The 15,087-nt window shown below is 37.4% G+C and overlaps 1 protein-coding gene across 1 annotated transcript; it reads left to right on the plus strand.

The window, feature by feature from the left end:
• The first annotated feature begins 450 nt into the window (after positions 1–450).
• Positions 451–14,876, plus strand: LOC139607373 (complement factor B-like). The gene is made up of 18 exons (XM_071460118.1): positions 451–601; positions 1,094–1,297; positions 1,385–1,570; positions 1,690–1,869; positions 2,323–2,409; positions 2,779–2,918; positions 4,434–4,578; positions 4,674–4,805; positions 4,910–5,020; positions 5,231–5,365; positions 7,921–8,027; positions 8,404–8,536; positions 9,542–9,680; positions 9,821–9,897; positions 11,303–11,403; positions 11,522–11,657; positions 12,124–12,173; positions 12,303–14,876. The coding sequence occupies exons 1-18, from the start codon at positions 547–549 to the stop codon at positions 12,474–12,476; spliced, it is 2,292 nt and encodes a 763-aa protein (XP_071316219.1). The 5' UTR covers positions 451–546; the 3' UTR covers positions 12,477–14,876.
• Positions 14,877–15,087: the final 211 nt, after the last annotated feature.

Genomic DNA, 15,087 nt, shown 5'->3' on the forward strand with positions numbered 1-15,087 from the left:
AGTTCAATCAATAACTGAATCACCGAATCAGTAAGTACATCTCCACAGTGCCTCCCTATTTTGGGAAATGAAGTAAACGTTTGTACTTTGCACTGGTTTCACAATTACTTTTTGTTTATCTTGTTGTTTTTTATGCATCACATGACTGTGTGTGTACACATCCTGTGAAGTCCTGGATCAAAAACAGAGAAGCTGTGGCCCACTTAAGGCCAGGACACAAAAAAAAAGAGTAATATTTGGACTACAACAGTAAAAGATTATGAATTTATTATGAATTTAATTTATTATTATTTATTAATTATTTAAAATGTTCTGCTTTTGAGGTCTAATGCAATGGTAAAATTTAATGGAAAATTGTTTCTATGTCTTCTGTGTCATCCTGTGTCATCATTGATCCCCTTTTATTTGTCGTGAAGTTAATAAGTACCAGGATAGTCTTTGTTTGTCCAGCCCCCCCCTGTGAACATCACTGTCCATTTTGAAATAAATGTAAGGCTCCTGCAAAGTCCTCTCATTTTGATATTGTTCCCCAGTTTATGGTTCACCATGGGATTTTCTGTCCCCTGTAGCTGGTTTGTTGCGCTTTCTCTCCTCTGCATGGGTAAGTTCATTTTTACTTTTTAAGAAATACATACATATTTATTATATGTTCTTTTGAACTTTTAACGTGAAAAATGTCTATGAATTCATATTTGAAGTGTAAGTCAGGCTTTTTTGTAAGATAGATATATAGAATAAAATAGGTAGATAGAATAAACTTGATTTATGACAGAAATCTTCAAAACCAATATGTGTAATTTGTCTGTATCGTAAGGATTGAAATAAAAACAATGTATATGGAAATTAGGAATTTAAATTGCTGTTAAAAAACAGTATTAACAGCAGTTTCAATCTTGACAATACCATCTGATATTTCTCCAGACAGAATGGTTGCTGAAATCTGAATTTTTCACGTAAAGATGAGTTTAATCATTATGTAGTTCCACTCAGCTTATGAAAATACTTCTTTAATGTCTGGCTCTGGAGGGAGCTTCTTAATATCAGAGTAGCATGCTAAATCTTGGCCTCCATGCCCCAAAACCTTTCTTTTCAGGGGGTGAAGTTTGGAGTGACTGCACAGACGAGGGTATACACATTGAAGGAGGTAGTTACTTGCTGACCAAGCAGCTGCAGAGTGGTAGCATGTTGATCTACAAATGTCCTGAGGGCTACTATCCATACCCTACTATAACCCGCCTGTGCCAGCTTGATGGCTCCTGGACACAACCCAAAAATTCTTCACCTCAGAAATGCAAGAGTGAGTTTTGTGATGATGATGTTTCTCATAATGCCCCAGGCTGCCTGCTCTCCATGAAAACTCAGGTGCTTTTGTTTTGATTTGCAGTGGTTGAATGCCCAGACCCAAATGTGCTGGAATATGGAGATGTCTTCCCTCCTGAGAGGAAGTACTTCGTAGACAATGTGACCACATATGAGTGCTACTCTGGATATACACTGCGAGGCTCAGCTAGACGTGTTTGTTTACCAAATGGGAAATGGAGTGGCTCCTCTCCCATCTGTAGCCGTGACTGTAAGTCCTGAACAGCAGTCTACTTTCTTTCTCACTCTCCTTTGTCTTTCACGTTTGGGATACACCCTCATTTGTAACTGTTGTATGTATGATATCTTTTCTCTCTGTTGTTACCGCAGTAGGAGATGATTGTCCTGATCCTGGTATCCCAGCTGGCGCCTCAAGAACAGGGAACATGTTTGGAGTTGGTGACAAAGTGAAATACAGCTGCAATGGCAATGGCCTGTTTTTGGTGGGATCAAGTGAACGAGTGTGTCAGGAGAGTGGCCACTGGACCGGCAGAGAACCAGAATGTTACTGTAAGACAGAGACCTACATATAAAGTCTTTCCTCCATCCCCATCTTTTAATGATAATGCGTCCCTGCTCTATGACACCTGGCTTTTCACTCCAACTTCGAGTACAGCTAGTCAGTACAACCCATGGTCAATCATTACTTGGCCCAAGGTGAGCTTGCTAGTCGTTGCTAGCTGTGAACTCTTATATTGTTAAGTTACGGTTTGCCCTTTCAAAAATGCAGCCAGTTACTGATGTCAAGGCTCATATCCTACCAGCAATTACTGGTTGGGTGAGACCTGCAGATGCATGCTGATGATCCCTTACCTGCTTCCCACGTATGCCTGAAACTACTGCTGAACCCCAGTCTCTGTAGCTGCTTGCTGTTTTCTGTCTGCAGATCTTTTTCTATTTTATCTGTTGTACCTTGTCACAATTATTGCAAACTTCTGTCAATGTGGCTTTTGTTTCTTGCAGACAAACACACCTTTGACTCTCCGCTGGATGCTTCAGAGTCATTTGGCAGTGCAATCAAAGAAAGCCTCACCACTTTAGAGCCCACCAGTAGGTTCCTGGAACTTATATGATTATTAGTATTTTTTAATAGCAATGCTATATGGCATTTCTGTTATTACAGCATGTTGTGAGGCACATAGCATTATGTTAAAAACAAATGAGTGATTTGATTTATTTGATCATTTATTTGATAATTTATCCTACTTTTCATTTACCTCCATGAGAAACTCACACCTCTGTATAATAACATAATAGTTTAGTTCTGAATATGAAAAAGAAACTATCTTGGTATGAATGTTTCTACCCTGTAACAATTCAGACACTGCTTCTGTTATGCTTTTTTTCTCTATAGAAAAAATATGACTATGGCGTAGAATGTGTTTGGCAGAATAACTGTATTTGTTATGCATTGTTCAGATGACACGCAGGAGGCAAGAACACTCAGGATTTCAAAAAGGGGGACGCTGAATATCTATATTGGCGTGGATATTTCTGAGAGCATAGACGAGGAAAATGTCACTGCTGCAAAAAATGCTATCATAAGCCTAATTTCAAAGGTAAGAAACAAATAGTTCTCCTCTTGTTGATGGATGTTGGCAATGGATTTGCTGAGCTGTTAAAACATGCTAAAAATACAGCAGTTAGTGTAACTGGTCTGGACATTTAATCAATCACTTGATCTTATAAGGAATAAAATGAAAATGTTAGAGTTTATATTGGGCATGACAGCAGAAGCCAGTGGTAGTATTACTTATGGGTCAGAAATGTCATATAGATATTTAGAAATTTTTACAACAACTTTTAAATTAACAACTTAATTTTTTTTTGTTTGGTATGGCAGCCAAAATGCCTGCGCATTCAGATAAACTCAATAGCCAGTCACTTAGTTCACGTTGTCCTATTTGTCTTAATTTGCATTTTGCATTTTGAATTGAAATGGTTATTCAGTAAAAATTGTTGTTGTGTTGTGAAACAGAAACAGACTTTAAAAAAGCAATAGATTTTATTATATAAGTTCTCTTATTTTATCATAAAATAACAATAATTCCATGAAACAAAAACAGGTGAAATGAAATAAAATCAATCAAATGATTTGCAATAAAAAAAAAAATATTGTGAAAATAGGCAGGATGAAATAACATTTTATAACAGTAAATTTCACAAATTAATTGGAGTATTTCAGAGTTTTAAGCATTCCTGTTATATATTTTGTCTGGATTTATTCCAAAAACAGATTATTATTTCCTTTGGGTCTCCATATGTCAGTGTTTATACCTTTATTTTCAAATTTTTTCCTGTTTGAGCATGACAGCAGTTCCTTTTTACTGATTTAAATTTAGTTTCCCTAATGTACCTACATTAAAAAAAGAAAACAAAATACCACTCTCCAAGCCCACGAGGCAGCCAAAAGGATATAATTAAAATCTAAAAACATATAAAAACAGAGAGACAAAAACAAAAAGCACAAACAGTTAACAGCACAATCCATTCAAGCACAGTGTGGTCCCTAGTGCAACACAGTCTGTTTAATGTAAGAAAAGCAATTGTTTACAGAGCCATTAGCTTTTTGGATGTGGCTGTCGCAGTGCTGATCCCACTGACATACCTGGGTTTAACTATTTGAAGTCATATACTCTAACATATGTTTTGTGTAAGTTGACAAATAAACCACCTCACGTGGTCTGACACACATTAAGAAGCACATTTGTCACGCCGTGCACATAACATGTACAAACACAATCTCATCCCATTTGGCTGCCAGGACAACAACCCATTAGACTTAAATTTCATTATGAATTATAGGCTACATCATAATCTTGATCGATGCTTCTTGGCGAGAGTCCTCTTGGCTTGTTGTCAATGCATACTATGGGATAATATTTCTGCTGATAAATGAACCAATTATTCAACAAAATACCAACCATAAGCAGTTTCATACATAAGGTGGTGTTACATTAACACTCCCAGCAGCTCCACGAGTTTGCATGTGTTTACAAAGTTGCGTCAAAAATTCAAACAATACTAAACATCAACTGCCTTACATTTAACTAATTTGCTTTATGTCTCCACAGATTTCCTCCTTTACTGTGTCTCCAAACTATGACATCCTCTTTTTCTCCTCTGAAATAATTAAAGTTGTCAACATTACTGATTTTCTAAATGCCAAAGTAGAGGAATTCACGATCATAGATGCACTGAAAAATTTTAAAGTAGGCGGTGAGTCAAACCGATCAGAGATGTTGTTGGAAATGTTGTTTTTAATGCACAGCTTGATCCTAAGGTTTGTTTTTTTTCTGTGTTTGAACTCAAAGACCAAAACACTGCTGGGACAAATCTGAAACTTGTCTTTGAGAGCTTCTTGTCCCAAATGAGTTTCATACAGGAACGAGTTGGAGTGGAGGCTTTCAAGGAACATCATCACGCCATCATTCTTTTTACAGACGGTAACATCTGCCAAAAAAGATCTAAATATCAAATACTTCAGATTTTTTGCTTTTATTTTTCTATGTTGTACCTCATTTTAAGACTCTCGTTTCTTTCATTGCAGGTGCTTATAATATGGGTGGTTCGCCCGCGCCCACTGTGCAAAAAATAAGGAACTTGGTATACATGAAACATATTACTGGAGACGAGCCTAATCCAAGAAAAGATTTTCTTGGTGAGTTTTATTTTTAATATGCTGTGTAGATTTTTGTTGCTATATTAATTTTCATCATTTAGTCTCACTGTCATTGTTTGGATTCTAGCTTACAGACACATGCAGTATTGTCAGTGATAACACAGTAATGCCAAGCTAGTAGCTCAACAGAATGTGTTTTAACGCAACAGAGATATCTTAATTTATCATGCTTGTTTCATTCTGTTACAGACATTTATATCTTTGCCATTGGAGAGGAGATCTTTGATGATGACCTGCAGCCCCTCACAGAAGGAGTCGGTGGCAAGCATTACTTCAGATTGAACAAAATTGAAAATTTGCAAAAAACCTTTGATGAAATGATCGGTAAGGCATCTCTGTGAGTGAGTTCAGAAGGCTGAATGAATCTGCTAACATGTTTGCATCATTTCCATTTTTAGTTCAGCTATACTGTATGTCTGCATCTGTGTGCTAATTTTCACCCTTGCATTCATCTCAACCCTCAAATTTGACACATGATCATATCTGGCGAGCAAAACATGGTTCTCTTGTTTCCTAAAGTACTTAAGAGCAGCATAATCATCACTCTTAATCTTATGGTGTATATGATACATCATCCAACACCACTGATGTAGCATGGACAGATATGATAAAGCCTCTCACTGGATCACATTCATGATATACTTATACAGACACCATATATTTATCTCCATCAAGAGAATGGACCTATACTACGAAAATACACAGTGTTCACATTAAGAGAATTACACAAATCTAGAGATGCAAATGTTAGTCTGCATGTCTTTGGTACAGAATGACATATCTAACCAACTATTGCCACAATATTTTATACAGATATTCATGGTCCCCAGAGGATGAATCGTAATGACTGTGGTGATCCCCTAACTTTCCCTCTAGCACTGCCTTGAGGTTTAAATTTGGTGGCTCTGAGTGAATGTCTTGAAAACTGTGATGGATAGCCATGAATTTTGGTTCACACATTCATATCTCGCAGCCTCAGCTGTACTTTATGTTTAGTACCAATAAGCACATCTTATCATGTTAACGTGCTAAACTAAGTTATGGCCAATTTACTCCTGGTATTAACCTGTGATCTGTATCTGGATGTGTTACCTGAATAACAACATCCAATGCACAGATCTTTGCACCTACATCTTATATCAAAATGCATTGCCATGATCTTGATTGTCTCCACACTGTACATGGCACACATGGCACATTTCAGGTCAAGGGAAGCAACGCCGCAAATAGGCAACATTTTCTAAATCACTTTTTTCAAGGGAAGACTTGCTAACTACTGCTCCTACCTGTAGCTTTTTTTTTTTTTATTACAATAGCCAATGGTGCTGAATGTGAATTATGACACACACTCACATGCCACTTTATTAGGTACACCTTGCTAGTACCAGCTTGGATCCCCTTCTGCCTTCTGAACTGCCTTAATTCTTCGTGGTATAGATTCAACAAAGTGCTGGAAACATTCCTCTGAGATTTTGGTCAATATTGATATGGTAGCATCACGCAGTTGCTGCAGATTTGTCGGTTGCAAATCCATGATGCGAATCTCCCGTTCCACCACATCCCAAAGGTGCTCTGTTGGATTGAGATCTGGTGACTGTGGAGGCCATTTGAGTACAGTGAACTCATTGTCGTGTTCAAGAAACTAGTTTGAGATGATTTGAGCTTTGTGACATGATGCGTTATTCTGCTGGAAGCAGCATCAGAAGATGGTACACTGTGGTCATAAAGGGACAGACATGGTCAGCAACAATACTCAGGTAGGTTGTGGAATTTAAACGATGCTCAGTTGGTACTAAGGGGCCCAAAGTGTGCCACGAAAATATCCCCCACTCCATTACACCACCACCACCAGCCTAAACTGTTGATACAAGGCAGGATGGATCCACGCTTTCATGTTGTTGACGCCAAATTCTGACCCTGCCATCCTAATGTTGCAGCAGAAATTGAGACTCATCAGACCAGGCAACGTTTTTTCAATCTTCTATTGTCCAATTTTGGTGAGCCCCTGCAAATCGTGGCCTCAGTTTCCTGTTCTTAACTGATAGGAGTGGTACCTGGTGTGGTCTTCTGCTGCTGTAGCCCATCTGCTTCAAGGTTCGACATGTTGTGCGTTCAGAGATGCTCTTCTGCAGACCTTGGTTGTAACAAGTGGTTATTTGAGCTACTGTTATCGTCATATCGGTTTGAAGCAGTTGAACCATTTTCCTCTAACCTCTGGCATCAACAAGGCATTTTCGGCAGAGAACTGCCACTCACTGGATATTTTCTCTTTTTTGGACCATTCTCTGTTAACCTTGGACATGGTTGAGTGGGAAAATCCCAGTAGATCAGCAGTTTCTGAAATACTCAGACCAGCCTGTCTGGCACCAACAACTATTCCACGTTCAAAGTCACTTAAATTACCTTTCTTCCCCATTCTAATGCTTGGTTTGAACCTCAGCAGGTCGTCTTGACCATGCCTAAATGCATTGAGTTGCTGCCATGTGATTGGCTGATTAGATATTTGCGTTAACCAGCAGTTGAACAGGCGTACCTAATAAAGTGGCCAGTGAGTGTATATTTGGCATATAACAAGAAAAAATAAAAAACTAACCCAGGGACACAGGAATAAAACTGGGAATATGTCATTTTCATTTATGGGGTCTTTAAGAGAGAAACAAGAGGCAGGGTTAGATGACCTTTCAACTTGATAGGTTTTTTTTTTTCTGAAAAATGAGGCCATCTGTACAGGCTGCATTTATACCTGGCTTACATCTGATTGTAGTGCAAGCCTGACCACCTCCAAATGTGTGTGTAATATATGTGCATTCATGAACATGAGACACATTGAATTAGTTGTTTTTGATTACTGAGGATTTTTTTTTTTCTTTTTCATGCAGATGAAGAAGATGTTAAGGGTCTCTGTGGTCTTCACAAGGCATATGAGAGAGATAGCTTTGGCAACAAGAGGGAAATGTATCCATGGTGGGCACAAATTTATGTCAAGGTGAATGTTTCAGTATAATATTGAACCTTATAAATGAATCTATGAAATAAGTCTGAATATATGAATATCACAATACTTTACATAATGATTCAGACATGAGAATGACCAAATGTGTACATCCCTTTTGTTTGACAATAGCAGTTTCAAAATTTAGAAGACTATGCTTTCCCACTGAGGAAAATAACTGTTATTCAGAAATATTTGACTTAGTGACAATACAGTGGATCCAAAAGTTGAATTTTATAAGAAACTGTTTCCTGATTTTCTGCCACGTTGTCCTTGTATTTTGTGCTTAGTAAGAACAGCAAATTGGTTCCTACTTCTGAGTGTTATATAACTACTAAACTACAGTATTTCTTTATCATTTAAACTTAAGAGTGGACAGAAGACATCGAAATGCCTTGGCTCTCTGGTGACCCCAAGGTTCATTTTGACTGCTGCTCACTGCTTCAGTAGAGATACTGTAGCTGCGGACGTTCAGGTTGAGATTGATGATGGCGCTGGCAAAGGTAATGATAAATGTTTGCGTAATGTCTGCATGCTTACTTGAGCCTCTTCTTCTCAGGTATCTGAACATGACTACTGGCATTTTAGCAATCTGAAAAATAAGTGACAGTATTCAATTCAGTTTCTTCCTTTAGTAACGGATATTTCTAGGTTTCCAAGTCAAGACCTTTACTTACGCATGGGGCTGTCAGCATTAAGATTAATGACCGAAGATAATGCGTTATTGTTTTTATACATCGTGTTAAGGACCCTTTATTTTACACCGTCACTGCTGCTGTTACCAAAGATTCTAGAGCGCTAAGATCTAGAATCTTTGGCTGCTGCTATTTTGACCCTTTGACGGACCCTTACTTGTTGTCAAGCTGCCACAGACACTTACTACAAAGATTTTATATGGTGGAGCAAGATACTTCATGGCAAGTCATGTCTATGGGACATGGATGTATTATAAGACCTAAGACCTAATAAGCTATTATAAATCCATCTATAAATCCATGTTATGGGAGCAAAAGGGGGACGTTTCCGGTCTGCATAGAGGGGCGTGTCCGGAGACCTAAAGTGTTTAAAGCCAATGCCTGAATCGTCGTTGGTGAAGACCGAATGAGTTCATAACTAAAAATATAACTTACGCAGAGCTCGTCTGCGGATAAATAAATTATCAGACATCTTTATAATTACACGTCAGACACGCTAACATTAGCTTCTAGTTCAGTCAGACTGACGGTTATGTGTTGTCAAGCAAGAGAAAACAGTTCTGAAATGCAAAATAATAGAATTTTAATCATGTGATAAAACATGCAATTAATCATGACTAACTATTGAAATCCAGTGATTAATCGCAATTAAGAAAAAACTTAATCGTTTGACAGCCCTACTTATGAATTATTTTATGGTTTCTATAGTTAAGTATTTTGGTTTCAAAATTTAGTTTGACTAAATTTTCTGCTCTTCACTACTCCTGATGACAGTAACAATAATACTAATACTTGATATTGTCTCCTTCACAGTGAAAGTAGTTAAAGATATTTTTCCACACCAAGACTACAATATTAGTGCTAGAGTGGATCAGAAAGTTTTGGAGTTCTATGACTATGATGTGGCTCTCATCCTACTGGAGACAGATGTTAAAATCTCCTTTCAAGCTAGGTAAGAACTGTGTCGCACAAATACTGTCATTTGTAGTTGGATTTAACGGTTCTTACCATGAAGACAATATCCTGTGTTACAAATTGTTTTCTTGGAACATCATTCTCTTTATGTCACATTGGTTTTTGTATCTCATCCAGACCTATTTGCCTACCCTGTACTGTGGAGACCAGAGTTGCTCTAAAACTGCCTGCTGATTCTACCTGTGCACAACAAGGTATTGTAACTGTACCAACTTGCTGTAACACCACATCACAGAGCTTGGTTGTCATAAACGTTACAAAATGCTACTAAATGTAGAGCAGGGTGACATTTCATCAACAGATTCCTTATATGACCATGGCACATATTCAGTTTAGCGGTGGGAAAATTACCACTCAAAGGTTTTTTTAATTTTCAAAACAGTCGGTCTGATAGCAGACAGAGATAGCCAAAAGCTGTCCTCTCATTTCTAACTGGCAGCTGTCAATCAAAATTGTTACCTAGCTGATTAAGCTCTGGCTCTAACAGTGCGCTAAACATATAGTCTCCAGATGACTTCTTAATGTCCAGTCTACTTATTTTTGAACAAAAATCCCATCAGGATTCCCATCTGTTTATGAGCCGTACAAGACATGTAGCACTTGTCTTGTAAAGCAGTGTTGTGGTAGTTGTAGTAGTTTATACTGTATGATAAAAAATATAAGACCTGATTGTTTTTTCATATACATAGTTAATATTTTCAGTCAAAGTTAAGTCAATGACAGAGCTTTTTTAATGTTACCTGTAATCAGCAAAAATATAGTTAATGATGCGATCCATGGAAATAACCCTTGGTTACTCCTCTACGTAACATAATAGGCCAAACATCTCCTGCATGTTGCTTCAACAGATCCACAGCTTGACAGGCCCACAGTACCGAGTCAGGGTTGCTCAGCTGGGATTCGACAGTTGCTGTTGAGGGGTTTTGTCAACAATCAGTTGTCTCATCTGTTTGTTTTTTTTCCTCTAAATTCTTTGAGGGTAAATATCTTCCGATTTCTGATAGTTTCAGAAATCATATTGTGACATTGTGAAAGCAACACTTTGCTTTAATTCCCATTATTTAGCATTTATAAAATTACAAATTAATTATTGATAACACCGGTGTAACCATGATGACAAACAACTAATAATAATATTATACTATGTTTATTAACTTATTAATAAATGTTTATAAACAATACATAGCAAAAATATGTTAAGTAATACATATATACATATAATTACAGAAATAACAGACATAATTATAACAGATACAAAAAATAAACCCAAAAACCAAATGTTTTATATTTCAAACTCATATAAAATAAGCTTTTACAATTGTATTATACCATATTGTCAGTCATTACATTACAGATGCTCCATACAGAGGATTTATAGTTGATGACAAATACATTACTAAACACTTGCAAAGTCCTTATAATTACAGTGTGTTCTGGTGTGTTATTAACCATTTATTGATTGTTAATACACCACATGGAAATACTAAACAGGGGAGGTTGCCTTTTTTTTTCTGCCAATTTAATGGCCTTGCATTTAACATAAAATATCTGTAGTGTCTCAGGTACAAGTTACTGTATTTTTGTGTTCTCTAAATACAGAGCAGCTTCTGTTAAAGGATCATCTTGAAAAACTCAGTTTCCTGACCAAGGACAAAAACTCAATACATGAAAAAGATGCCTACGTTAAGCTTGGTGATACTGTAAGTTTTAAATTACTGCACTGTGTTGTTCCTCTATGTGCCTGCTTTTGTTCACTTTTCACTCAAAACCTGAAAAGTCACTTTCAGCTATGATTCTTCCTCCAATTCTCCAATGCAGAGAGCTGGATGCATCAAACATGCACTACGGGCAAAAACCAAAATACAAACAGATAATCCAGAGATTGCTGTGACTGAGAACTTCCTGTGCAGTGGTGGTCGGACTATTGATTATAGAAGTCATATAGCTTGTAAAGGTATGTATTCTGTATTTCATCTATAAAAGATATTTCCCTACTTGCATGCAAACACATTAGAAAGGTATCCATTTTTGTCTTATTATGGCTAAGTTAGGAAAATGGCAGAACACCCCAACACAAAAATGCTGTTTAATTTCCAACATTTTTATCTTATTCACTCTCAGTTATGAAGTAACACATGAAAGTTCTTGTTTTTTTGTTCATTTTTGCGTTCTCTATAAAATTCTTTATAAACATAAGTATGTGATTTATGGAGGTAGGTCTGTGTCAATATTTATAGGAGAATAGTCATAGAAGTGGCATGCTCTTACTTTGAAAAGTGGAAATGGCAATGGCATTTACAATGTATTTTTTGTATTTGTGGAAGGTGTTTTGTATTTACTGATTAAACATTCACACATGATTGTTGATTTGTTCATAAAGTAATATTGAGACAAATCTACCTTCGTAATTTTTGGGACAGGTGACTCTGGAGGTGCCGTTTTCAAGGACCATGAATATCGCACGATACAGGTGAACAGCTGTTCCGTCCATGAATCTAACATTATATCGCAAATGAGCACCATTTCACGGCAAAATATTTCTCAAAAGAAAAATGAGGTACCATAACTTGACCTAGTGAATTGTTGACTTCGTTCACAGATTGCTGTGGTCAGCTGGGGAAACAAGGAGATGTGCAGTGGGGGAGGTCTCAAGGAGTCAGATGATACCTCCAGAGATTTCTTCATCAATCTTTTTAGGGTTGTCCCTTTTCTCAAATCATACCTCGAGGATCACAAATTTAAAGGTGTTGCAAAACTTCAGTTTTTGGAGTAAGTAAATATACGTAGATATAATATAGCTAAAAGTAAATATATTTAGATCCTGTAATTTGTTTTTCCATTTCAGTGACATGATTTGTGTACTGTATAACATGCTATTTTGCTGATTGATCATCGATGATTGAATTAACACTAATGCAACCATTTTTTTCGGAGTTCAAAAAAAGAAAAAGATACAAAATAAAAATATTAAATGTTCTCATAAGCACATGTACATACATGTTCACAAAAAGGCATCATAATTTTAAAAAAAATGGCATCACCCATTCTAAAAAAGCACAATTATAGTCATGCAAATAGTTACCAGTTATTCTTTTCTGTCTTTATATTGGTCTTCATTTTCAGCGATCAGTTATTTTCAGTGGTCTAATCTATTGACTGTTTATATAGTATTCTTTTAGTATCACTGACTGTTAGGCTATTGTGACCAATGTTGCAAGACAATCAGCAGAATTGATGTATGTTCTGTTGCTTATGATTTTTGTATCATTGTGAACATTTACTAGTACTTGTCAGGTACTAGTAGTACTTTGTCAAACAAACCCCCCGCCCACCCAAAAACAGCCACAACAGGCATTCCTGTAAATAAACCTTCATCATTGTATACAGTCTTGATAATGCAATATGAAATTACCTATACTGCGACAGAGATCCATATTGGTCCTGTCTTGGACCATCTGCTTTGTGTCTGATATAAAGTCACAGCTTGATGAAACAAGCAAAGAACCCAGCTCCTGTAAATGACAACCTCCAGCGTCACAATTCTCTCATTAACTGGCACTAGTGTGGAGAAGAAGGGCAGAATGGCTATAGTCCTGATAGAGTGCAGTGTGTTTACCCCTTTTGAAGTTGCTCCACTATATTATACAATTTAAAGGTCTTTTTAATATAACTCTAATTCTAAGATCATTTATATTCAGACAGACCTAAATTGCGGTTTCTTGTCTCTGTCGGATTTGAACAAAATATAGAAATGTTATCATAAATTACATGACACTGTTTATGTATTCACAGTCACAGGTTGTTAAACAGTTACCTTCTCTCAGGTCTTTTCCAAACCTGCATAAAAAAAAGGAATGCCTGAGAGAATTACTACAACACTTAAAAGGTTTCATCAAAACTCTTTTATGGATGCTCAGTGCTGCTGATAGAGCCGTCCAGCTCCCCTCAGGTCAGTGACTCAGGGCTCATTTCCAGCTCTCTGTGCAGGCCTACGCAATGCGGACACTTAGTCTGGCAGCATGCCACAGATCATTCAAACTGGATTTAATTGAAAGTTAAGTTCTTTTTTTGGTGCATAATTAAGTTTTTCTTTCTCTTTCTGGCTTTGAGATGGAAATGAACTGAGTTTGTCATTTATAGCCCTGTCTTTACAGCCCACAAACAAACAGGGCCATTGCATTACAAATGATTTGTTGTGGTCAAAGCCAGTTTATGGCTTCAAAATCATGTTATTTTACTGTGTAACTATGATCTGTTGACCATTATGCTGTCAGGCTTCGCCTCAGTGAAAATTTACATTTAGGAGTTCTCTTTACTAATCCAAATTGGCCACATATCCAACAGCAAAGAACAGTGGTGGATGTTCAACATCAGTGCTAGGTTTCTCTGACATGGTGAACCGTGTGTGTGTGTGTGTAGTGTGTTGGGTCCAGCTCCTCATGAGAACATTCATCTGGTCTCCCTTTAACTAAATGGGAAAGAGGGAGGAGATCAGTGGGATGAGGAAGGGGGGCAGAAACAGAAGAAGACAGACTGTGAGAGGAGGGCCAAATGGGAGAGGCTTAATTGAATGAAACTCTCTCCTAGTCTCAGAGGCTGTAAACAAGGAGGAAATTTAAAACAGGGCTCATTCCTTATTGAATCCCCCTGGAGGGCTCAGGAACCTCTCTGTCTTTTATTATTTAGAACATCACCTTATAATGCCGTCTATGTCTTATACCTGAGCTTCAATTTAAGCAAAGCTGTTTGACTGAAATCTGGCTACACAAAACTGATAAGCAGTGCCTGGGTAGAGCAGCATGCATGAGGACAGTATATTCATGGCAGCTTGCCCCCCCCCCTCCCTCACTCCCATTCAGCGCTAGCACACACAGCATATTCCTGATGAAGCATCCTACTGTTTCAACTCTGGCTGATCTGTCTCTCTATAAGCCCTAAATCAACCTTATGGGCCATTTTAGAAATTACTACCATTAAGAACTGCACACATACACTTTCCCCCCATTTGTGCTCAGAGAAGCAGGTCACGCTCACATGCAACCATGGTTTCTGCTGAGCCTGATGCTTGAATATGAAATTATAGATGTTTGAGGAGCTCTCCCCTGTCACTAAACTGTAATTTCATGTATCTGAGCTGAGTTTGAGAAATTAAATGAACTTTGTGAGCAGTCTATTTTTTGCAGTTTATTTTCATTCACCAATCTTAAAGGAAAAGTTAGAGATTTTAGAGAAATATTTGCTTTCTTACTGAAAGCTGGATTAGAGGAATGATACCACTACCGTCTGTGTGGTAAATATGAAGCTACCACAAGCAAACAGCTCAGCTTAGTGCAAAGACTGGAAACAGGGAACCAGCTAACCTGGTTCTTCCAAAGGCAACAAAA

Source organism: Trachinotus anak, unplaced genomic scaffold, assembly GCF_046630095.1.
Source record: "Trachinotus anak isolate AG129_WGS33_773 ecotype Australia unplaced genomic scaffold, CSIRO_AGI_Tana_v1 ptg000024l, whole genome shotgun sequence".
Classification (NCBI taxonomy): Eukaryota; Metazoa; Chordata; class Actinopteri; order Carangiformes; family Carangidae; genus Trachinotus; species Trachinotus anak.

What these genes read in the sequence shown, in the direction of transcription:
- LOC139607373 (XM_071460118.1), top strand. Translation starts at nt 547, where the DNA reads ATGGGATTTTCTGTCCCCTGTAGCTGGTTTGTTGCGCTTTCTCTCCTC. An exon ending in GCTTTCTCTCCTCTGCATGG is followed by an intron (nt 602 to 1,093) that starts GTAAGTTCATTT and finishes CTTTCTTTTCAG; the next exon opens with GGGGTGAAGTTTGGAGTGAC. An exon ending in CAGAGAACCAGAATGTTACT is followed by an intron (nt 1,870 to 2,322) that starts GTAAGACAGAGA and finishes TGTTTCTTGCAG; the next exon opens with ACAAACACACCTTTGACTCT.